The sequence below is a fragment of the Xiphophorus hellerii genome, chromosome 9 (assembly GCF_003331165.1).
Source record: "Xiphophorus hellerii strain 12219 chromosome 9, Xiphophorus_hellerii-4.1, whole genome shotgun sequence".
In the NCBI taxonomy this organism is placed as follows: Eukaryota; Metazoa; Chordata; class Actinopteri; order Cyprinodontiformes; family Poeciliidae; genus Xiphophorus; species Xiphophorus hellerii.
Window position 1 is genome coordinate 25,280,943 of NC_045680.1, and position 24,903 is coordinate 25,305,845.

General features: G+C 39.2%; 1 protein-coding gene across 2 annotated transcripts in view; it reads right to left on the reverse strand.

The window, feature by feature from the left end:
- The window catches only part of ryk (receptor like tyrosine kinase), a 44,605-nt gene that overhangs the window by 18,462 nt on the left and 1,240 nt on the right, over positions 1-24,903 (reverse strand). Inside the window, exons 2-8 of one of the 2 annotated variants that reach the window (XM_032572303.1) lie at positions 12,673-12,794; positions 12,487-12,586; positions 10,731-10,859; positions 7,831-7,893; positions 6,178-6,319; positions 3,971-4,071; positions 1,578-1,661 (exon numbers count right to left, since the gene is read on the reverse strand). In XM_032572303.1, coding sequence (XP_032428194.1) covers positions 1,578-1,661; positions 3,971-4,071; positions 6,178-6,319; positions 7,831-7,893; positions 10,731-10,859; positions 12,487-12,586; positions 12,673-12,794 — 741 coding nt within the window. The remainder of the gene's footprint in view (positions 1-1,577; positions 1,662-3,970; positions 4,072-6,177; positions 6,320-7,830; positions 7,894-10,730; positions 10,860-12,486; positions 12,587-12,672; positions 12,795-24,903) is intronic. The other variant, XM_032572304.1, reaches the window with a different exon arrangement.

Sequence of the window (24,903 nt, forward strand, 5' to 3'; positions counted from 1 at the left end):
CTCAGATAAACAGGTTCTGAGGTCTGACAAAAACTACATTGTGACAGAGGAACAGGGCTGCAGACGTAATGCTAAATCTGTTCTTATACATTAACCCCTTACAGTGAGTGTGGGGCTGCAACTGAACATTATTTTAGTGATCAATTATTTTGATGACACCACATACTGAAGATTTTTCATTTAACCTCAAGGCTTGTTTTTTTTTTTTTTTATACAATTTTAGAAACACATTAAAAGATGCAAATAAATAATTCTGGGTAAAACAGATTCACAGAAAAATGTGAATTTATCTTAAATAAAAAATTTTTTATAAATACATTTTGGACAGTTTTGGCTTAATTGCTGCTCTCAATGTGTTTTCTCAGCAAATGGTCTCTTTTTGAGTTTGTATTGTCCAATTATCAATTACTAAATTACTCAACGGTTATTTCAATAATTGATTAATCATAATTAATCACTTCAGACGTAACTAAGTGTGTTCTTTCCACGTGTGTTAAATTACAGGCAGCAAATTAGTAGTAGCTAATTTTGGATTTTTTTATAAAGTTATTTTTCCCAGGTGTTCAAATCTAATAATATCTGATTTACTTTAAAAATGAAGTCAGAGGAAGGGCAAATGGCATCAAAGCATAGGCATTAGTCAGGAATGTCAGTTGCAACATAGTGTGACACTGCAGCAGGTAATAGGAAGGACGAAAAAGGTGCAGCAAAGGTGATTCGTTTTCTCCTTTTGAGCTTTAGATCTCAGTTATGGAAAACGCAGGATTTAGAAATGGTGGCGGCATTTTGGAAATCTTAGAGTGAAGATAGAGTCTACTTGGTCTATAAAGGGGAAACGTCACTCAAACAGCACCTCTAAACTCATCTCGTCTTTGTTTACAACTATTAGTAAACCTGTCTTAGTTTAGACACACACACAGTGTGGCATCTCCTTTGCAATTACAGATGCTTTATACAACTGAGGACTGTTCAGTACTAAACGCTTGTTATGTGGTCATAACTACATGGTAGAATAAGCCAACAGAAGAGTGCAGCTATTTAAAAAAATGAAATTTTAATCAGACACAGTGATATTTTTAAAGGATTTCATAAAGATAAAACATGAATGTGTTGGTGTAGAACATTTACAACAGTCTTACATCCAGGAAGTTTTCATTGCGTTGGCATATTTTCAACAATGCAGCAGGAGACAACCCTGCGACCTGGGTCAGTTTTTTAAGAAAATAAACATTTTTGGCCTAAAAATTATTTGAATCTTGTTAATACTAAGCAGCAGCAGGTCAGAGCTTTATGAAATTCAGACATTGGTTTCAAAAGTCTGATTGGTGAATCCTTAAATTAAACGAACAGATCTTTATTCTTTGATGTCCATTGGTGCCCTGATGTCATCAGAATTTTCTCACGTTATTAAAAACTAAAACACACAAAAAAGTTAAGACTCATCAGAGTTTTTCTATGCAAGCCAAGCTGAGTACCTGAAGCCCTGAGGGAGCATTTGTTGGAGCTGGTAAAGTGCGGCAATAGCGTAGCGTGTGCTGCGGCATTGCGTTTATGATTCCTCTTCCTAATGAACTTACTTTTGGTTTCATGAGGGGGGGCACCTGGGTTTTGGAAGGAGGAGGCGGCAAGCTGGAGAATGGGTGCAGAGCCAGGGTGATTGTCTAATGACAGGAGGGGAAAGCAGGGAGTGGAAGGAGGGAGAAAGAAAGGGAGAAATAAGCAATTACAAGGTTTGCTCACACAAATTACAACGGCACCTGAACGGACAAATGGATGTAAATACATCTGATTTTCAGTTTCCTTACACGTCCGTTAAACTGGGCTTGCTGGGGTGAATTTCACAATATAGCTCTGGGTTAATGTATTGGTATAAGACAGAGGGAAAAGGCAAAAAGATGAAACGCAGATTTAATCCACAAGAGGGCGGTGATGGATCAATGATTGACATTTTATCACTGGTTCTCAACATAACAAACTAAAGCATTCCAGTTAATCTAACAGGTGATTTACCTCTGCAGAGCTGAATCAACTCATGTGTAACAAACAAGAAGAGGATAAAAGAGTCACTTTTCATCTTATTTAAGATTCACTAATGTTCTCTAACAAACCAAGCCCTTCATTGAACAGCTGCATTTATAGAGAGAATAAATCCCAACACGCAATTGAATATTTCCTAGCTAAAGCTACAATCATGCAGCAGGCAAATGTGATTCAAATCTGTTTTCTTCCCCAGATGTGACTTGACGTGAGACTTGCGTCAGAATTCTGCACCAGAAGAAGCGAAACGCGGTAAAATTGGGACAACGGCTGAAAATTATATTTACCAACTTTTGAAAGACATCTGTGTCATTGAAGCGCATCACAATCCCACCCCTCTTAGTTCTGACTACACATTGAAACAGACTTTTCTACAGAAGTTGCAGTCGATGCACCACAAAAGACCATTGATTTTGGTTTTTCACCAACTTCCTTCCATACCGTCGGCCGCCATTGCTGAATAAACTTTAAAAACTAATCCATAAACATTATTACTTCTGTAAACAATGCACTGCTGTGTGACGTCTACACTGTTTTTCTGTGCATGCCGGTCGCTTTGTTGTAGCAAACTGTTCACATAGAAGTCACATTGTGGTCGGATTTAGTTATTGCAATCAACGACAACGCAAAATAAAAAAACCCAAAAATAAATCAAAACCTGCTGTCATCCTCTCTGACTTCTGAAGGTCCTAAGTTGTGCTGGACTTTATTAAGGGGCATCAGAATAACTTCTCTGCTGTATGTTACTAAATTCCAGCTAAATATGTTGAAAGGTATGGTTGCAAAATAAGAAAAAAAAGAAAAGAAAATTCAAGGAGAGTGGAAACTTTGGCACGGCACAGTATCTGGTGTGATCCACAATGGAAAATCAAATAATTCTGACCTTCAGAGCACTGAGGCACCTGCAGCAAATTACCTATCCGGAAAACATCCAAAACCAGAAAAAAAAACAAAAAACGACTGCTGTCATGCATCTAGCGGCCAAAAACGCTGACATGTTGTTTTCAGTGAATGCTAAAACCTCCTTATTCTAACAGTTTTATTACTAGTGATGGTCAATAGATAAATAAGTCAAGTCTAAACAAATCAGAGGAAACATTAATGTGGCAAGGGTCAATTCCTAAATCCAGTTTAGAACCCTGTTTCTAATGAGTGGGGAAAGAAAACGCTTAGCAGATGAAAGAGACTAGAAGTTAGGAAACGGAACAAAAAAAAAAACTACAAGAGTTCACCAGTGTCTGAACTTTGACCTCATTAAGAACCGCCTAATGAATTAAAGCTGTCAAGAGCCAAGTCTTTAGTTAATGCCCGCCCCCCACAATACGATGAACTTCACAGTGGTTTGTATTAGCGGAGGGACTGAACAGCTCCAGACATCCTCAGGCAGAACCAGCGAGAGCTCATCACATCTGCGCTCAAATCCGACACTTCAGAAAGGTTCAGGGTTGTTTTGTTTATATGTAGCATTGAAGTTTGTTAGCACAAATCTACCTTTCCCAGCAGGTTCTGTAATCGCATCAATTAGTGGTTTGATCACTTCCTGCCAGGTCCGGCATGAAAAGGTTGCCTTTTCTACCCCCCCGGCAACCGCTGCCTGATGCGAAGCACATGGTGCTGATATTTACACGCTGCGCAGAGCAGAGGAGGTCACAGGGCTGACAGCCACAAAAAGAAAGACAAACACCTTGGCAGCGGCTGCGTTTGTCATCATATGATACCGAGTGAGGCTAATTGTGTTATTCAGCCGACTATTAGATTTGGAAAAGCATCTGCAGTTTGCCGATGCCGGCAGGGCGACGGTATAAAAAAAATAATAAATAGCACGCCGGACAGAGTTATGGATCTAATCTAATCTAATGTGGAGGATAACGGTGTGAACGCCGAATGCACACGCACACACACACACAGTGCAGATGGAGCAAGAACACCTTACTGGTGACGGAAGCGGCGTTGTTTGGCGTGTCGGCCCTCAGGTACTGAGTGGTCTGGGTGGACGGCTGAGAGAGACCCTGTGAGCTTCCGCTGTCACTCACACTGACACAGAGGAAAGAAAACATGATGCAGGTGATCAAACAGCAGAGATCAAATGAAAAAAACAAACACTGATTTGGTTTTTGTTATCTAGTTTCAATCCAATTCAGTTCAGTCTTATTTCTAGAGTGCCAATTTACAGCAAATGTTGCCTCGAGGCACTTTCCCGAAAAAACATTTCACAAAAAAAATAAAAAATAATATATATATATATATACAGTATATATTCGGAAGACAATAAGAACATGTATGGTTTTTCAAGCTCGAATACTTCAACTGCATATTAAAATAGGGACGAAGCTAACTTTTATCCCTGCTTTTTTCTCTGTGATAGCAGGGAAAAGTGGACTCCAGTATTTTCAATCCCTCCAGGATGCTGCCATCTTTCTTTGTGGTTGTTGCGCCCTAAAGTTACTGATTTTGAGGCAACTTTTTGAAAATGTTGTGGTCAAAGTTGCAAGTTTTTAGTTAAGCTATATTTCTTTCAAAAAAGTTGAAATTGCTGCACATAACCTTCCCAAAAAAGACAGGATTTTAACAAGGTTAATATTTAAAGTGAAAATGACGTTTTCATGTACCTTATAGAGACAGAAGCCCTAATACAAAGGAAATTATATCCTGAGTAGTTGACAGAGTGCAAAAGAAGAATTTCATATTGGTCATTCAAGTTGACATGAACCGTTTACAAAGTAGGAGCAAATCATTCAGAACAGCTCAAAGTGGTTTTTGTAAAACAGAAAAAGGTAAAGGCTAACGCTTAGCGTCACACATACCTTCATCTTCCAGGTTCGGCTTTCAAGAGAAAAGGCAGTTAAATTTGAAAAGGGCCAAAGGAATTGGTAAAATTCAGCCGAGTTGCAGTGGTTGGTCAGAAACGAAAGAAATACAGAAAATCTTAAGGTGATTGGTCAGATTTATCCGTAATGTAGCGATGACTGCTAAAACTTGTAACTACACATAAAGTTTGCGAATGAGTGAATTTGCATTAATAGTTGAAATCGCGACATTGTAACTTCCTGGAGGGACTGGAATAGAAACGGCACAAGAAAGTAAAGTCACAAACGTTTCTCTATTGAGAATCTATGCTACTTTTTAGAGCCTAACAATGTGCAGATCTGTACATGCTTAGCTAAGGCATGTACAGCTCCTGAACCATTTCAGTATCTGCCAGATTTCAAAAAGCAAGCAGGGTCGTTATTTTACTGGGATTTTATGAGAAGACAAACCACATCATTCTGGTTAACCGCAAAGTGGAAGAAAAAGGAAACATATTTTTTACATATGAGCTCTTTGTTATTTTTTTTTCTCAAATAAAAGCACAAGTGTGGTACGAGTCGGCACAATATTCTACGGTCCGGCTCAATACAAAAAAAAAAAGGTAATACGCAGTTTTTTTTCAGGAAAGCAATGGCATCAGACATTTACCTGTCTGAAACAAATGGCAATCATGCGTCATTATTGTTCTACTTTTCTTTCCTTTTTGACTTTGGGGTGTTCTAGCAAATAAAATCCCAATAAAAGACCTTGAATCTTGTGGATGTGGTGGGAGAAAACAGAAAAAGTTTATGGTTCTTGAATACTTTCAGCAACAACAGATAGGAAAGGTTATCAAGTCAACAATAGGTAGGCTACGTTCTCCTGTTAGTCTTGAAGAATACAAGGAATTACTAAACTATCATGAAACTTCAATTAGGGGCCAAGAAGAAATTAGGAAAGCATAATTCAATAGAGGAATATTTATTAAAAGATTTTAAATCAAATGAGATTTTCTGAGTTGTGAGTAGAGTTTAACTCCAGGCAAAACAGGTGAAGTGTTTTAACAGAAAAAAAGAAGAAGCTATTTTTAGTCGGAAAAGTCAATAAAGGTTCAGATTAAACTGATTTTCTTCCTCCTTTGAACTCAGGTTGCTTCAAAGAGAAAAGTAATTTGCACCACAGCTTTAAATGAACAAACCTAACATATCTAAGCTAAATCTGAAAGTTTTAGCTTTTTATTTGGGACCAAACTTAATTGCATTTGGCAGAAAATGCATTTCAGGTGAGTGCCTGTCAGAGCTCTAACTGCTACAAACAGGACATTAATGAGCACAACTGGATGAAAACTCCAACCTGTCCTCCATCTCCACCCTCTTGACGCTGTGCAGGTGGAGGATGGCCAGGATGATGGCCACCAGAAATATAACGATGCAGCAGACGCTCACGCTGATGTAGAACACCTGGGTGGAGGTGGTGGGCGTGGCCACACCGTCAACTGTTAAGAAAAAAACCCCAAAAGGATGACGGTAAATAGAGAAAACCTGGGTGAGGATTAAACGGTGTTTACACTGCAAGACAGGAAGTGACAAAAAAAATTAAGCTGTTGTTAAAAAAAATACAAACTTGAATAAGAAAGGAGAGCTTTAAGTGCCTCTAAGGTTTTACTTTAAAGTCACTACTTTAAAAATGCTCCGATGGCCTTGTGTTTCTCCATCCTCACCCAGCAAAAGGAAGACAAACCCACTAACGGTGCTTTCTTACTCTTAGTGATGGTGAGATGAAGCCTCATGAGGCATTGAACCACTTGAGCCAACTGGTTCGAGAAAGGGTTCGTTTCTTGAAGCTTCATGTGCACACGAAACCACCTACTGGCCAGGTGTATAATCACAGCCAGCTGTATCTTAACACGTGTGATGCATTGAATTTTTGTCTATTATGGCTCTTGGGAATGACTTCACTAAAGGTGTAGGACGAAATCATTTGTCTACATAAATTATGTATACACATATGTGTATAATAAAATATTGTTTGAATGTATCCTCTGTGTGTAATTATTCCCAAAATAGTAGTGTCATGTGATATGGCATGTTGTGTAATAATGTTTTTCTGTGACTCTAGAAAAATGGCCTGGGCTTCATCAGGCAGAGGACAGTGAAAGTGCTTGTGGAACTAGGGAGGGGGCAGTGAATAGGCTAATCCTTGTGTAACTTGGATGATTTCATGCATTTTTATTAAGAAACAACAATTTCTCCACAGTTTTTGGTTTCAAACGATTTCTCTTTTTGACACTACATGGATGAGGTGTTATTATTGTACCCCAACTCCTTGGAGCACAATAAACACCTCACCTTTACAGAAAATAAGAAACAGTGAAAAATACACTTCCTCATAAGCAAACCTAATGCATCTGCAAATGTTCAGTTCACCTTACCTTGTTAGGGCTTATCAAATCAAAATGTTCCCACATAGGGGAAATCCTCCTCTTTCTCGCCGGCTCCATCCTACTCCTATCCTGTCCTCGCGCTCCTAAATCTCCTATCTATCTATCTCTCTCCTAAACTCTCCAAACACCAAACTAACTGTCTCAAACTAAATAACCACTATCCAAACTCTGCTATCCAAACTATCAAAACTCTATCCACTCTCTCAACTGACCGCAACTCGCCTACAACAACCCACATTTTGAATGGAGCCTGTGGGGTTTCTAAAACTGTCAAACCCCGCGCCAAACTCTGAGCCACTTCCCGAAGCAGTCACGTGGTACAGCCGGGCAGCGAGGCTTCGGACGTCATCGTTTTCGGCTCCTCCCCTAAATGAAGCAGGCTTCGATACGCGCTTTACGGAAACGCCCCCTCCATTACTCGACACACGCCTCGAAGCCTCGGCACATCACGTAACATCACTACTTACTCTCACAAAGAGTCTGTACGGACGCCCACGGAGAAGAAAAGCCGTTCAAAGAGTTCGCTCTGATAGTTTGGACCTGACGGAGGTATGGTTACTTACAGCCCGCTGTGGTCGCGCTGTTATTGTTGACAGTAACGGGAATGTTCGAGTTGGAGTCCATTCCTGTTCAGAGAAGAAGAAAGATTAGGAAAGATGATTTGATTAAACCTGAGTAACACATGAATGTGGTCAATTAAATGGTAGTTAAGATGCAGAATGCTGACAAGAAATACAGCGAATGTATTTCATGGAACCAAATTATTAAAAAGTGAAGAAAAACTAAATTATCTGCTCCACATACAATGCCATGCTAAAGTATTCATACCCCTCAACCATTTTCACTATGGATGCACTGATATGACAATTTGGATCCAAATCACATACAGCAACAAGTCAGAAAAAACATTGATTAAGCTTATCAACACAATTTTACATGCTTTTCATTATTTAGATTTTTATTGTACAAATAAAAATCTGAATCGCAGGACGCATTTGTACACTGATGATCTACGTATATTCTGACATCCCAAAACAAAATCCAGGCAACCTTCACAAACAACCTAATTGTTGACTGTAGGCCTGTCGCGATAAACGATAAATCGATTAATCGTACGATAAATTAAAACTATCGACGTCATTTCAATTATCGGCATTATCGTCTCTTCCGGCCTTTTTCTCTTTCTGTTGATGACACCGAATGAAAAAAGGACCAACTCCGGTGCTCTCCACTGACTCCTCCCTTCCTCATTTCCTTAGTGTAAAGCTCAGCGCAGACGACACGATCTTAGAGCTGGCGGCCGATTGTCGGCCCATTTTCAAAACCTGAGACCACACATTAGCCGACAGAAATCCTAGGTATAACGGTTCGATCGGGTTCGTTCCTGCCGTGTGGTGTCCAACAATGGGCACAAAATAATGGCTACAAGTTCAGTGAACTAATTTTAAAACCAGGCATTAATCAATGCTTTACTACAATCTACCTGCGATGCATGTGGCTAGTGTCAGCGTAAAGTCCTGACTGAATGAAAATCATTATAACCTATTTACGTCACGTTAACGAAGAACAGCTGAAAAGTTACCGGGTTTATCAACTGCGGTAGTAATTTCGCTCCAACTCCTCCTCTTGTCATTTCTATATTCTTTGCATGTTGAATAAACATTAATGTTGTTTCCACATATCATCTCCAATGTCCGCTGGACTTGGGTTGCGCCGTGTCAGCTGTTTGACATTCCCCTCTGTAATTTCCCCTCAGAAAGCGAGGAGAATCCTCGCTTTCTGATTGGCTGCCTGTCACATTCAACAGGCAGCGTTAACTCTGTCAGTCGGGGAAAACCCCTGATTTAGATCGGAGCGGCAACGACGATCTACCGTAACACACCACACAATCTTAGAAAGATCAACGTTCTAAGATTGTTGTAAAGGGAAAAATAGGAGCAAAAAATCATGTAGTGTGAATTATTGCATCAGGTATTCGATGTGCCCATCTTCTCTATTTAAATCTAATTATTACTGAAGGGCAACATAATATACAGACTTCATAATCTGCCCTCTTTTGGTTGAATGCAGTATTTATTTCCACTTTGGCTTTATGTTGTTTAGTTTTCATCAAGTACATTTTTTGTTTATGGAGACTGAGAATCCATTTTGTTTTTGGTTGTTTTGTTTATTTTGTTTATCAGCTCCAGTGTTAAATATTCTTTTGAAAATAAAGTGTATCTATCTTTGGCAGGAAATCACATGCATTATTACGTCATTTCCATTAAATCAGTGTAAAAAGGTCTTCAGACAATATTATCGTTTATCGCAATAATTTTTTGAGACAATTAATCGCTCAGCAAAATTTGCTATCGTGACAGGCCTAGTTGACTGTATGTAATTAGAGCTTTGAAAGCAAAGAAAAACTGCAAAGGTATGGCTGTCATTCTGCTAATGTTCATCAGGGAGGAGGGAAGCATGGTGGAGGTAGAGTCATGCTGTGGGGACGAAATGCTGAGGCGTTGGAAACCATATATCTTTCATTTGCTATAAAATGCTGTATATGTCAAATATGACTAAAAAGGAATTTGACTTTGTAATTTAAAGCCTTGGAATTGGGCCTCTGTTTCTTTAAAAACTTGTGCCGTTTCTGAAACTCCGCCTTCAGGAAGTCATCACAACATGGCTCCTCCATTAACCGTTTAACAACATTTTTACCAGGGTTTCACTGACAAGCAGCTTCCGTAATCAGCTCAGCAGATATGCAGTTCCATCAGGTGTTTCCTAATTGTTACTGTTAGTCTGAAGGAGCTGAGTGGAGGAGTTGCGGGAAAGAGCTGCTCTGAAGCTGCAACTCCGAGGAAGAGCTTCGTCTTGAAGGTGGGGATAGCTCTAGCTACGCGTTTTGGACAGATTAAAGGATATTAAAAGATTTCTCAAACATGAACTGTTTTTGATGAAGGAATAACGTTAAAGTAACATGATGAAAAGCTCAAAACATTTTATTTTTCACAACACTGCTCCTTTAAAACCTTTGGTTTGACGTGTAAAACCATAGGGAAATATCCCTAAACAATAAGCAGCTGGAATTGGAGTAAAAGGTGATTCCATTAGATATTAATCCTTAATAAACCACTTCAATGAGTATATTTTGAAAACCAAGCATAGTGTTGGATCATGTAAAATCCCTGTGAAACACATTACAGTTTGTGTTTATTTTGTAAACACATCATAAAGCGTTCAAGAGGTGTGAGTACGTTAACAGGGTACCGTTCCCACATGCACACTATGATCCGACATAATGATAGATCATAAGTGTTTGCAGTTCATTCATGCAACCACAGCTGTCCTGCCATACAATGGGAACAATATTCCTTGTTTGTTTGAAATGGGGAAAAAAAACAACTCATCCAGACAACAGATTCAGCTCCACTGTCTCAGTTTTGTTGCAATAAGCAACTCTAACCAGAACCAGAATTCGTACTTTTGAAGCACATTTTCCTCCTCTTGAAGTTGAGCAATGTGAAGTTGGGGTGGCTGGTCAGGTTGAGCTGCATGGTGACAAACGCCTCTTCATCCACGTTTTCTGAACAGACGATGTCCACCCTGAAGACTGTAGAGGAAGCACAGACATGAGCCAAAGACATACACAACGTCTGTGGATAAGAGAAATGAATACATATGATGGAGTACCAAAACTTTTCTTTGTTTTTTTTGAGTCAAAATTATTAGGAGCCATTGTGGAAGAACCTCTTGCGGTTCAGGAGCCTCAGGCTGCAGATCCCTAGAATTTTCCAGTTTTTTAAAAATTGGTTTGAGCTCTAAATCGTTTGGAGAAAAACGGTTCACCAGACAAAAATCAACCTTGCTCTATAGCTGTCTCAGTCATGGAGCATTTCTACGCCGTACGACCGGCGGGACAAATCTTGAGTGACGATGTCGACCTTCTGTTTCCTGAAGCTGCTTGGAGTTGATTACAGTTTATCCAGTGGCTTGTTGACAACTGATTACAGGGTTTCAGCAGAGTTTCATGACTCCAAGTCAAACATCTTAATGTTGTGATTCTGAACCAAATCCCACTCTTTAGTCATGGCAGTGCTCTTGGGCAAACCTCTGAGGAAGCCAACTCCCTTACCCCACACAGGGACTGCATCAGGATGAAAGGCTGTTGGCATGGAGCTGGACTCACTGCAGCCTTCAGCTTTTCTTCTTGCAACAAATGATTTCCCAGGTGACTCAAATAATGGCAAGGAATTTTGCTTCATCTTTGTCCTTCCTGTAGCATTTCAGTCTGTCATTTCTGAGATACGGTAACAAACTGATGACCTGTTCACAAAGAACCAGGCGCCACCAAGCTCTGCACTGGTGGCAACAAGAGTTTGGTGTTTCAGTTTTCAGTGATCTCTCCATCATGAATACTTCTTCACTGAACCTTCTTCTTCCTCACCTGGTAATCTGCTCTTCCAGCTGAAATATTCTTAGCAGCAGTTTCCTTTTTCACAAGACATTTTCACCTGTGCTTTAATCCGACTGAAATATTTCTCTTTGATCAATAGGAAAAGGTTAAAAGCTCAATATTCTTTCTACTAAAAGTAATATTTATCAGCCCCTCCAGGTTTTCACAATTCCACAATTGCAGAAATTTACCCAAAAATCAACAGATTCCCAGATTTCTTTTGTGCAAATGGTTAAAAGACATTGAGTTTAAGTAACTGCTAACTCCAACCTGCAGGTGGCAGTATTAGTTACTTCTGCTACATCCAGCCTTACTTGATGTCTAGTTAAATGCACTGTGGCAGGTTACAAAGATCAAACTATTCAAGTTCTTTAAAGAATAAAAATGTTTTGTGTGTGTGGAGCTTGTCGGCTTATTTTTTTCCCCCCCTCGTTTCATTTCTTTTTGAAAATATAGCAAAATTTCTTACAAGTAAGTATCTCTAAATAAACACCACAAAGTGAGTGATTTTGATTACAAAAAAACAACAAAACAATCCAAATCCTTAATTTTATAAATTTCTATTAAATAAATCTGTATTCATATAATAAATCAGAACAATTCTACAAAGTGCAAATTTTCATGGTACAAACTGGAGCTGCAATGGTTTCAAAACAACATGAAATTGTTAAACTAAGTGAACAATGAGCATCCTGGTCATTCTTTTAAATTACGCAATTTCAAAGTGTTTTAAATGTGACAAACGCGGTGAGCAATACAACTAAAGGTGGAACGTTTTATAGACCTGAGGGAACGCGGGGAACCTCCCCCTGACTGGAGATGTTGCTCCCTGGAGTCTTCAGGACAGAAGGGTTCTCCACGAAGAATCCAAGCTTGTAGTCGACCTTTAAATGACAAATTAATATCAACAAACATACTAATATTTAATGTGTATAGAGGTAGTTAGGGACATATGGATCTGAATCCTTACCTTTGACCTGGAATACCATGTGAAATAAAGACTGTTAGTCTCAGTAGGCACAGGCATGTTGAAGGAGAGAGCGTAAAAATTCACCACGTCATCTCGGACGTAGTAGAGCTCTGCATCCAGACCTGTGGACCAAACAAGTTACAGATGATTTAAACAGAGTGAAAGATAATTTAAAAGATAGATAGCAATCAAATTTTATTATTCTACATCAGGAGAGAGCAAGACCTCCAGCAGATAACAGGAAGGCTAAACAGATTCCAGTTTCACCCTTTTGCGCTGTTGGCCTTCTGATGCTGAACCTGGATATGGAAATGTTTGCATCCTTTTCAAAAATCTGCCAAAATTATCCGTAAACTAATTTGTTTTTGGTCAAATATTGTGCATTTACTATATCATTAAACATAACTAAAAAATAAAGTAGTTTTAATTTTTTTTATGCACTAAAAGAATATTATGTAATTTTTGTGGCCCACATCTACTATGAACTTGACAGTTTCAACCCACTGTGACAAAAAGTTTGAACATGTCTGCTCTAGGAAACACACACACACAAACGCAAGCACGCGTGCACACGCCCCCCCACACACACACAGTAAACCTGTATTTAGAAATACATGTACGACTTTGTTTTAAAGAATGCTCTCTTCTTCATCTCTCCATTTGTCACAAAAAACAAAATGCTGAACATTTCTTATTTAGGATTTGCGACTACTATTTAAAAGTACAGTACAAAAAAAAAAAACTTCAACACGTGAGAGAAAGCGGTTTCTTTACTCATAAGAAGCACGGCTAGTATAAAGCACAAGAAAGGAGACCATAGGTTAGGAAGGCAAACAAATCGGTATGATGCTGCTTTGTAATCAACATGAAAAGAGCCTTAAAGTGATTCATCTGAGGGTTTTTTTCCCTCTGCATCAAAGTCTAATGCGTAGTGATGAAATCCCCGATTCTGACCCGAGGCGGCAGCAGCAGCGGCAGCAGCAGCCGCAGCAGCAGCCGCAGCAGCAGCACTACGGCTCTTTGATGGTGACTTTCAGAACACGGACTTTAAAGAGAAGAATCAAAAACGGGCCCGGCCTCTCGCAGTCCCCTCTAGGCTTTCTCTGAGCGCCTGCTTCAAACCCGTGTCTTTCTCCTGGTGAAGACGAAGACATTTTTCCAAATTTACTAAACTAAAGAGGAGACACGTGTTACATTAACCAGCACCTGACAAGCCCACAGAGACACTTTGTTTCACTCAAATCATATTTTTTTCTGCTCGTTAGCGTTGTTTTTTTGTTGTTTTTTTTTTACAAAAATAGAAAGCTTAAATTTAATAAACAAGGACACTCGTTATTATTTAACGAGTTTTAAACCAAATTTTTCCTCCATCATCAGCACTAAATTAATATTAAAAACAAATTTACTTAAGTTATAGGGATTAAGGGGAGGAATAATTGCTGGGAGGAGTTCAAACTGTGTGTTTCACTCTTTAAATTTAAGAAAACGTATGAAAATAATTTGCTAAACAAATACCTTAAGGTTTGATTATATTTTCTTTTACAGATTTGTCTTAGCTGGAAATCGTTAGACATGTTTCAGAAAAATATTCAGGAAAGATTCTGCTTTTTTGATTTTGATGAGGCTGTTTGTATAAAAAGAAAGCTTAAACTTTTTTGTGTTCTTGCCACTGACAGGAATTTAAATATTTTCTATTTCTGTACTAGTTTTGTCTTTTTTCCCCCCCTTTTTGCTTTTTCATGCCCTTTTCTTTTTCAGTATTGTGTGATATTTCTTTTTTTTCTGATGAATATGAAAAGGTTAAAATTGATCTAAATAAATATTGATAATATTTTAGGATGATGGGTTAAAGATTGACATGCTGGTTTCGTGTCCGTCTTGCTCAAAACGTTCTCAACCAGGAAGCTGGACAGCACAACTTCAAACAGAGAAGGATGTTTCCCCCCCCGCACAGAAAATATCGATCTACATCCAAGTTTATATCTGAGCAGTTTTATCAATTCAGGCAAGCTGACGAGTTTGAAAACAGGAATGAAAGGTGACGGACACAGCAGCAGGTCAGTGTGCACACAGGCTGAGAGCTGGGAATAAGAGGTTCCTGAGCTAAAGGAAGTGTAACCACTGCAGTCTGATCCCTGACTCACACGCACTGCTTTCTGCAATGACTGAATGAATATACAAAATGCGTCTGTAACAGAGCCGCTGTTCGATTACAGAGTTTGGTCAAAGCATCACAGCATTTATAAGAGCATCTTTGAGCCTGACCGGCTTCTAAAATGGCCCGTGGGAAATGAGGTTTTGGATTCCAGGACATGTCATGCTTACAGTTCGTTTCAAGCTGGACATTTCCATTTCTCTCTGCAAGTGTCAAGTGATTTACAGCGGCAGCAAAGGATGAGGCCAAAATAGAAGAAGTGATGGGAAACTCCCCTCCCGACACACCTGGGTACACTCAGGCTACCGAGGTGGAGGAATACAATCATTGTTTCAGCACCAGCGGTCCTTGAACCAACAAAAAAAACAAAAAACAGCTGTTGTTGAAATGAGACAGTTCACAGCTAATTTAACACGTGAATCAAACACCGACCTGGAGACATACGGGTGAGAGAATTTCTCTCTGACATGATTTCTTTATACTATCATTTTTAGAGCTAACTGAACCCGTAGCAGCTTTTCAAATTACACAAAATCTCCAGAAATTACATTTATGCAGCACAAGGACGTGCAAGCAAGCCGTCTGCTGTTTTATAGACATGTTGAAACGTGACGTCATGCATGCAAGAGCCCGCGCCCCAACTCCCTGCTGGAGGGGGGAAAAAACAGCTAGACAACAATTACTACCACTGAGTTTAGCTGTGAAGTTATCAACATAAACCTTAAATGTATGTATGATATATATAAAAAAAGGAATGTATCACTTTGCTACTAATTGTCAACACTAAGACAAAGAAATAACAAGGTCCAACGGTATCTCATTTCACAGTTTAATAAAAATATATATTTTTTAAATAGCAAGGGAAGTAGGTCAGTGGTGCTAGCTTGACTTTGACAACCTTAACATGTAGCTGTGAAGTGGAATTCAGTGGTTTGGTTCAAATAAAAAACAAAACAAAAGGCGACCCAAATTAGCTAATCAATCATCGCTGTGTTCAGATGATTACTTATTAATCGACTGATTACAGGCGATTAATAATAGTCAATAAATATCAAGCCTGAAAACCTATTGCTGTAATGGACTGACTGTTCTTTGTGTGGGAAATGTCTGCTTGTTTGTTGATGATGATTCCTGACAGATTTGTAATCTTTGCTCTGTCAGCTAATGGACCTGTTGTCAACAGCATAGAGAAAGCCAAACGAAAATGCGTAATATAAAGTTTTGTTAATCTAACTATTACAAATAGACTAGCAGGCAGATTACCCTGTTCAGGAAGGAAAGAAAGCAAGGTGCAGATGTTCACGAGACTGAAACAAGTGCAGTGCAATGCATGTCCACCTGGCTCCGCCCTGCTCTGCTCCTATCAATCACACATCCCTGATAATTTACACCTTTGGTTACAGCAAGAGCCAAAATGGAGCTTGAAGATGTTAAACAAAAGCTAAGAACAGGAGAAGTCACACTCAAATTATGGCGGGTTTACTTCAAGCTTAGGCCTATAATTTATGTTGGATCAGGCTTGGTTGGATTTGTTAGCTCTCAGTATTAAAGTGGGTAACAAAGATCTTATTGTCATAGTTAGACTGGTCTACTTGTATCCTGATCAGACTAACCATGCCACATTAGATCTAAATATAACTAGGTACTGGGTTTAACTTCAGACAATATATTTGAGAACTGCCAAGTGTAATCAGTCTTATGCCTTCAACCACTATCCAGCTTCACAGCAGTTTGCTAAAGGGCACATCAACTTCTCTTTCAAGTGTTGGCAGGGAGAAATGATGACTCATTTCTCTTTCAGGTTCAGAAATTAAAAGCTGAACTTGATACCCTGGTGGCGAACCTCGTCACGAGTAAAAAATGGAGTGAAGCAAACAGGGGATGCCTTATAAAGACGGCTTTAGAACCCAACAAGAGACCAATCAGTGCTAGGAAAAGCAGCTTTCTGTGGCATTTCGGTCTGCATGTTCTGCTGCCTGACAGGCTGTGGATGACGTTGAAAGGGGAGAACAAAAGACGGCAGTGGTCAGGTGGTCAGGTCCGGGACAGATACAACAAAGAGCTAGTTGTGCGCAGAGCCGACACGCCACCTCTAAAAGCCTCCGTCGCTGAGTGTTCGGGAGGTTTCCATCAGGCCGACCTTTCTCTAGAAAGCCACAATAACTGGGGAGGCAGAAAACGATCTGCCTGAGGCTCAAACAAACCTATAGCAGCAGGAGGCGGGAGGAAAGGAAGCCAAAGATACAAGTTTGAGAGAGTGAAGAGAGTGAATGCATGAAAACTATCCTGATATGACAATGGAACAAGACGGATGTCCTCACTGTTGCATTTCTACCCTAATCCCAATGAAGGGTTATATGGATCCTAGATAGGATGCATTTGATGAGAAAGTGGTGATCTTAGAAACTTTGACATGAACATCTCTGTGATTCAGTCAGCATCACTAACGGTGCAACATCCGGCTGCAAATATCATGGACTACTTTGTTAGGTTCACATTTTACAATCTAATGAATCAATTTTTTATTTTTGTAAACAATTCTAGTATTTTTCACGCAACAATGATGTTCACAGCAGGGTCTGCCGATATGTCTGTAAAATCTACCAAAATATAAGCATCTCATACCAGTCGATCATCCCACCCGTACTTTCAACTTGGCATCTCTTGCCTGCATTGGAAAACGTCTGGACATCACCGCTTTGTGGCAAACCAGATGCAACCATCTAAATCAACAAGCAGAACCGAGTCCAGTCCCCTCTGACCAAAGCCTAATGCTAAGTATTTACAGAAACCCTGCAACAGCAGCACCAGATGCTACCAAAAGGATCCCATTTAAAAGCATCTTACTGCCAGAGGAAACACACACATTCAGCCCCAATCTCTGTGGTTTCCTTTGAGTCACTTCAAAGAGGCCGTGCATCAATTTTCTTCTCTTGTTCGTCACGCGCCTCAAGGGAATAAAACAAGAGAGCCTGAGTGCCGCAGTTCGCCGATGTCCCACTACAGCGGCCGCATTCGTGTTCACACGTTTCTCGAGGGAGCGCCCCAGTTCATTACATAAATATGAACTGGTTTCCTATAAAAAATTTTATTTAAAAAACTCTTGTTGCCCGTTTGTGTCAACACGGATGTATCTTAAGGCGACGTCTCAAATACACCATCCCTGCTCGGGTATTTTTGGAACAGGTTTCTCGTTTTGAAACGGTGGAGTGTTCGCTGAAGAGCAAACACACTCTGTTTGGTTTTTTTATAGTTTAAAAGGAGATGCATTTCCTTATAAAATATACTGTCTATTAAATAAAAGCTACAAAAATAAGTTTCTTGTATCTCGTTTAACTGCTTAGACAGTATTTCCACAGCCTAGACTTGAACAGGAGAAACATTTCAAGATAATTTGACGTGAAAAATGGAGAAAGGACAACGTGGTTGGGATCCAGAATGCCAACAACACACACACACACACACACCCACACACAAAAAGGGTTTCAGTTTTACAGAACCTCATGTAAGCGGGAGCAGCTCAGACAAAAGATGTGAAAGCAGGAGCTCCTCCGATCGGCCAGAGGATTCTTGAAGAGTGGCATGAAGGAAATGAATGCTGCTGCCAATCATGCCTCTTTTTCAAAGCCTGGGCTTTGCCTTTCAGCCTTTGGAGGAGGAGAGAGAGAGAGAGAGAGAGAGAGGACCCGACATGCCCTGAGCTGTTCAAAATGCGGACAGTTTGATTCAGAGTATTTCTGAATCTGAGAACTAAACCAAAAGGCTCAAGCATGAAGCACATGGTGCAGCACACGATGGTAAGAAACAGCATTCCGATTATTAAACACACTGTTTAGTCACCATTAGAGGGGCAGTATTATGTAAAATCAACTTTTTGATTACATCATTTGTAATGTTATTCTCTCATCAAAAACATACATGGAGTGTTGCTTTGATTATTTCATTCATGTTTGAGAAATCCTTTAATCTCCCATTACAACCATTCAGCTGTCCAAAACATCTGGTTGGACCTTCGAGGACAAAGCTTCCCCTGAAGTTTCCAGGCTTCCGCCTCACAGAGCAGCCCTCCCCTGAGACTCAACCACTCAGCTTCTTCAGACTAGCCAGTTGCAAGTAGCAAACACCTGGTGGAACTGCTGAGCTCATTACAGCAGCTACTTCTCAGTGCAATCCTGATTAAAAACACAGTTAAAGAGTTAATAGAGGAGCCAAGTTGTGATGCCTTCCTCAAGGCTGGGTTTCAAAAAGAGCAAGAGCTTATTAAAGAGACAGAGGCCCAATTTCAAGGCATTAAACACAAAGTCATATAGATCAATGGATCATGATGTCTCTTTGAACAAAATTACCCTTAAAAAACATATTAATCATCAGCATGGAAATTATTGAGCTCATTTTATTTTATCATGTGATTAGTTGATTCATTACTTATTGAGACAGGCTGAGCTGCGGGCTTAACTTCTAAAGAAGAGAGAAGTTAAACCAAACCTGGGGGGGAAAAAATCCCCAATCTTTGACTTCAAAAATAAATTTGTACAAAATCACGATAAACTATGTCAGTGCAATCTCAGAAACGCCATTAAAATCCTAACAGTCTGAGTGAGTTAAGACAAGAACTGATGTGGGAGATGAAGAGTAGAAAAGAACGTGAATCCAACACGAGCTTCAGGTTCATTACAGTCCTGCTCACCATTACTGGCACCCCTTCATGTTTTGCATAGCTGAGTGAATATCTTCAGAAATAAATGGAAATGTTCAAAACTTAAATCAGCAGTATCTTTCAATTTGAGGTCCAAAGTAATTTAACAAAGACAAGTACCATTTCAACATAAATATTTTAATTGCAAAGGACAAAACAGAAAACCAGCATGTGCACTAATATTGACACCCCTCCTTAATATTTGGTTGCACACCCTTTGGCAGCAATGACGGCCTCCAAACGTTTCTTATATTCATCTATAAGCTTCTTGCACTTCTCGGGTGGCATTTTCTCCCAGACTTCTTTTGCAATATGCTCAAGCTCTTGTACATTTGCAGGGTTCCTTTCTCCAATGGCAGATTTCAGCACCCTCCAAAGATTTTCAATTGGATTGAGATCAGGACTCATTGCTGGCCATTTTAAAACAGTCCATTTTTTCCCTTTCAACCATGCCTGCGTGCTTTTGGAGGTGTGCTTTGGGTCATTATCTTGCTGGAGGACCCAGGATCTTCGCCTCAAACCAAGTTTTCTTACACTGGGCAAGACATTTCGCTCTAGAATTGCTTGATAGTCTTCTGATTTCATGATGCCTGTGATACGGTCAAGGCCTCCAGTACCAGATGCCGCAAAGCAGCCCCACAGCATTATGGATCCTCCACCATGCTTGACTGTTGGTATGGTGTTCTTTTCTTTAAAGGATTCATTGCGCCGTCTGTAAACATATTGTCTGTGTGAATTACCGAAAAGCTCCACTTTTGTTTCATCTGTCCATAAAACGTTGTCCCAGAAGGCTTGAGGTTTGTGCAGGTTCTCTTTTGCGAAGATCAAGCTTTCTTTTTTATGTCTTTTCTTCAGCAATGGGGTCTTCCTTGGCCTCCGCCCATAAAGCCCCACTTTGTTTAGTGTGCGCCGTATGGTACTTGTTGAAACAATCACACCAGACTGCTCCAGGTTGGTCTTTAGGTCTTTAGATGTTTGACGTGGTGTTTTTTCCACCATTCGCACCAACCGTCGAAGACTTCTGTCATCAATTTTTCTCTTCCCCCCACGTCCAGGGAGGTTCTTGACCGCTCCATGCCTGGAAAACTTCTTAATAACATTACGCACCGTTGAAACAGGGATACCTAGGTCTTTGGAGATGGCTTTATACCCTTTGGAGGTCTTGTGCTTACAAATAATAGCATTTCTGGTGTCCTCAGACAGCTCCTTTGTCTTTACCATTGTCACATGTGAAGATGGAATAACAGGTGGCTTTTAAAGTACCAACATGATCATTCATTGGTTAATTCATGTCACATGTGTGGAGGCAGTTCATCACAAGTGATCTTTATTTGTGATTTGCAACAGGTGAGCCGAATTGGGTTTTCATACTGATTTGCTGGAAAGGGTGCCAATACCATTGACATGGTAAATATTATGTTTTTCTTTGTTTTCCTCATAATGTTTATCTTTTAAAATGTTTTTTATCATTTGCTGTTTTGCATCGAGCACAAGCTATCAGCAGTAAAGTGTTGTGTCACTTGATGAATTTCCTTCAGGAAATATTCCATTATATGTACTTAAACTTCATGGGTGCCAATAATGGTGAGCAGGACTGTACACGTTAGTCACATGGAAAAGCTATTAAGGGATGCCGCCGGTCCGTCAGCCCCGGACCAGGGCTCAGCTGAGGTAGGATGTTTTCCTTACCGAACCCTGGGGAGTCGGGCTGTTTGGGAAAGTTATCATCTGCTCCAAAAGCAGAAAATTTATGCGAACACTGCATCAACCAGAGATGCTTAGAGAAGTGCCTCAGTGTTTCGCTCTCTGCACAGAGAAAATATGAACGAGCAGGAGGGGAGTAAATGTAAAACTGACTCAAAGTTTCACCAGTAAAACATTAAAAAAATGTAGAGAAACATAAATGTTCTTCTGGACTGTAGCTACAATGGAGGGGAGAGCTGAAACCCAATGTTAAACAGGAGTGAGATCCAACACTAATGATTCTGATTTAAGCAATAGAAAACTAATAAATTGTATATGCTGGTCACCAAAATGCATTATAGACCTGCTGTTGTTGTTGTATCAACCTTCCAGACCTCTCAGGTCTTCTGGTTCTGGTTCTGCTCTCCAGCCACAGAACCAGAACCAAACATGGAGAAGCGGCATTCAGTTTTTTATGCACCACAAATCTGGAACAAACCTCCAGAAAACTGCAAAACTGCTGAAACACTGAGTTCCTTTAAATCAAGGCTAAAACCAAAATCAGTTTAGAGTTGATACTGGAATACTGATCAATATATTTGATGTGTATTCACTTGATGATGGCATTTTACAAAATGTAATGTTTGTGGCTTGTTTGATAATTGGTGGCTGTATGATGTTTTTATGGTGTTAAGCACTTTGAACTGCCTTGTTGCTGAAATGTGTGACAGACAACCAAGAAAACAGGTTTGAATTGGTGCTTTAACCAATGTAATCATGTTTATTTAGTATCTGCAGACTGTTAGATTCTAACAGCGAGTTTCAACCTCTCCATCACTTTCATGGTGTTGATCGCTACAGTGGAACCCCAAGCTGCTTTGGACCAGGTCAGATTTCCATCAGTTACCATAGAAACAGATACGTAATATCCTGAGCTGAATCTGAAGTCCCTGAAATCAGTGTACTGTTTTCGTATGACTGTCTGAAATATTTCAGGAAAACTCAATTGTTTTACAGTTGCACCTATCAGGCGTCGTTGTGGCCGACACCGGCTTCTTGTTTGCTTTCAAGTCTGACCTGCCAAATTCAATTTTGCGTCATTTCAATGTTCTATCCTAGTTAAATAATGCATAGTATATTTTCTGTAACATTTCATTTAACTAATAAAAGTAATAAAACAAGTTTCTGTTCAGATAGAATTCCATCTCCACACAATACACCTTACCAAAAAGAATCAATTTTGACTTAGTTTGTTGAGGTTTTGAGCAGGGTTGAAATGATTATGGAAATTAATAGTGATTAATTGATAACACAAACAGCCACCAACTACTTTAGTCGACAATTAACCGTTATGTGGAGCACACAGACTCAAAAATAGACATTTGCTGATAGAATAACACACTCAGGTGAGTAGTTAAGCCAAAACTGGACAAAAAAAATATACACTTTAAATAAAAAAAAATAAATCAATTAAGCACCTTTTGCTATGCATTAATTAATCCAAAAAATAAACAGATTAGTAAACAGTATTTTTCTTTTAGCTGTAGATGCATCCTTTGCTACAAATGATCAAGCGTTCACTAAAAGGAATGTTATGTAATTCCATTTTAGGCAATAACATACATTTTTGACTTCTTATTTATAAAAGTAATTGAATTATTGGCTTATTTGCATCTTTTAATGCATCTCTAATATTGTGTAAAAAAAAAAAGGCTTAAGCATTTAACTGAAAAAGCTACACAATGTGCCAATTTTTTAGCAGATCAATCGATAGAATGATGTTTGTGCTGATATTCTGTTCACTGTAGCCAAACTTTCTGGCCGTATTTTCAAATGACATAATTTAAGACGTCGTTTGGTTTCATATGTAACTTTGCAAACCTGAACTGAGGTAGAGTATCATTTTTAGAAAGAGTATGCTCCTTGCATCTTATAATGGCCACGATTTACTCAGTCATTTCCTAGTTGGACTGTCAAAGTTTGACGCAGTATTGACTTGAGCCACCAGATGTTCCTTTTATTACATCTGAATATGTTAAAGCATAAATACTGGATGATGGCGCATTTCCCTTTCACAATGGCTGTTCAGTCTGGTGTTGAATGAGTTGAAGCATCAAAGCAAATTAAATATAGTCACAAGCAAACCAGTCCTTCTGTTTGATGCTTAGCAGGTCTGAATAACTGCTGCTATTCAGATTACTGAATAACACAAGACTATTGTCTTGTAACTATTGTGTCACAAGACTATGGTATTGTGAAACCACAAATCAATTACTATGGTAACACCATAGTCTTGTGACACCATGTACTTTCACTTGCTGATAAATCCACTAAATAGAAGAAGGTATCGCTGTTGACCCACGAACAAATGCTAACGCGGTTATAGGTTGATGACAAAACTCATTTTTGACGGAACTCTGGCAAAAGTAGAAAGCCTTCTTCTGATTTCGCTGCTTCAGTTTCTGTGTTAATGTGTAAGGAGCCACTCCCACACAGTTTAAACCCTATAACAACAGCTAAGGAGCAATGCATACACAGACTTAGACTTGGCCTCCAAGAAGAGAAAAACCTCATGCCGTTACATGCAAAGAAGATAAATAAAAAAATTTAAAAAAACAATCAAATATCCAGAGTAATTCACAGCTTCGTCACTTTTTGTCTTTTTGAAACCATAGATGGCTGAAATGACTGATATGGCCGATGATTATACACACTGCACCACAGATATGAATAACAGCGTACACAGCTGTGCTAAAACAGACGACCACGTCATAAACTATTTTGTTCCTGAGGCTTCAAAGTGTAGGATTTGGAGGTTGTATGTTGTTTGTGTTGTGTATGGTTTTTTCCCCCCTATTTTTACGCAAACATCAAACAAGCCTCAAAGCCATTTTGTTCCTTCTCTTTAGTGGAAATTGAAAAACCTTTTTAATGAAGTGTGAATTACTCTGCTACATATAGTCGTCTGGTAATCGGGGTGAGTTTATAGCCAGCAAAAATGCCTGAAGAGAAGAGCAGGAACAAATAATAAATAAAAAAAACTTGCACAAAGATGATTTCATTTCAGATTAAGACACTGAACTGACTGCACTTACACAGAAGGCTGAAAATGACCCTTATCTCTTTGTATTTTTATGCATAAAATAAGCTTAAGCGGTTAAATGAAAAATTTGCGTTGATTTTTTCTATCCGATTATTGATTACTAAAATAATCCTTAGTTGCAGACGTAGATTAGAATTATCTTTTCAGAAACCACAATCTGTAGAATGTGATAATTATTCAATTAATCATCAGAATAATCTACAGAACAATCAATTACTGAAATAATCGTTCCTTTCAGGCCTGTATTTAAGAAGCAAATCCTGATTTCTACAGGCAAAAGACTAAACCATAATTACATTACATTTCTTTCTAATTATTATCACGTATGACTTCATAAGAAAATAAGATATTGTCATACAAGCACAAATTCAACGCATTTTATTCCAATTATATGTCAAACAAACCACAAGGTAGCGCAAAACTGAGAAGAAGGTAGGACAATTACACAGTTTTAACAAATAATCAGAGAAGTGTAGCTCTGTACTTAGCCTAGCTGAGCCAATATTTTGAATAAAACAATTACAGCCGAAAGTCTTGGGGGTTCTTTTTTCTGCCAGCTTATATGCCATAGAGTCTGAAGTTTTTGCTGATTCT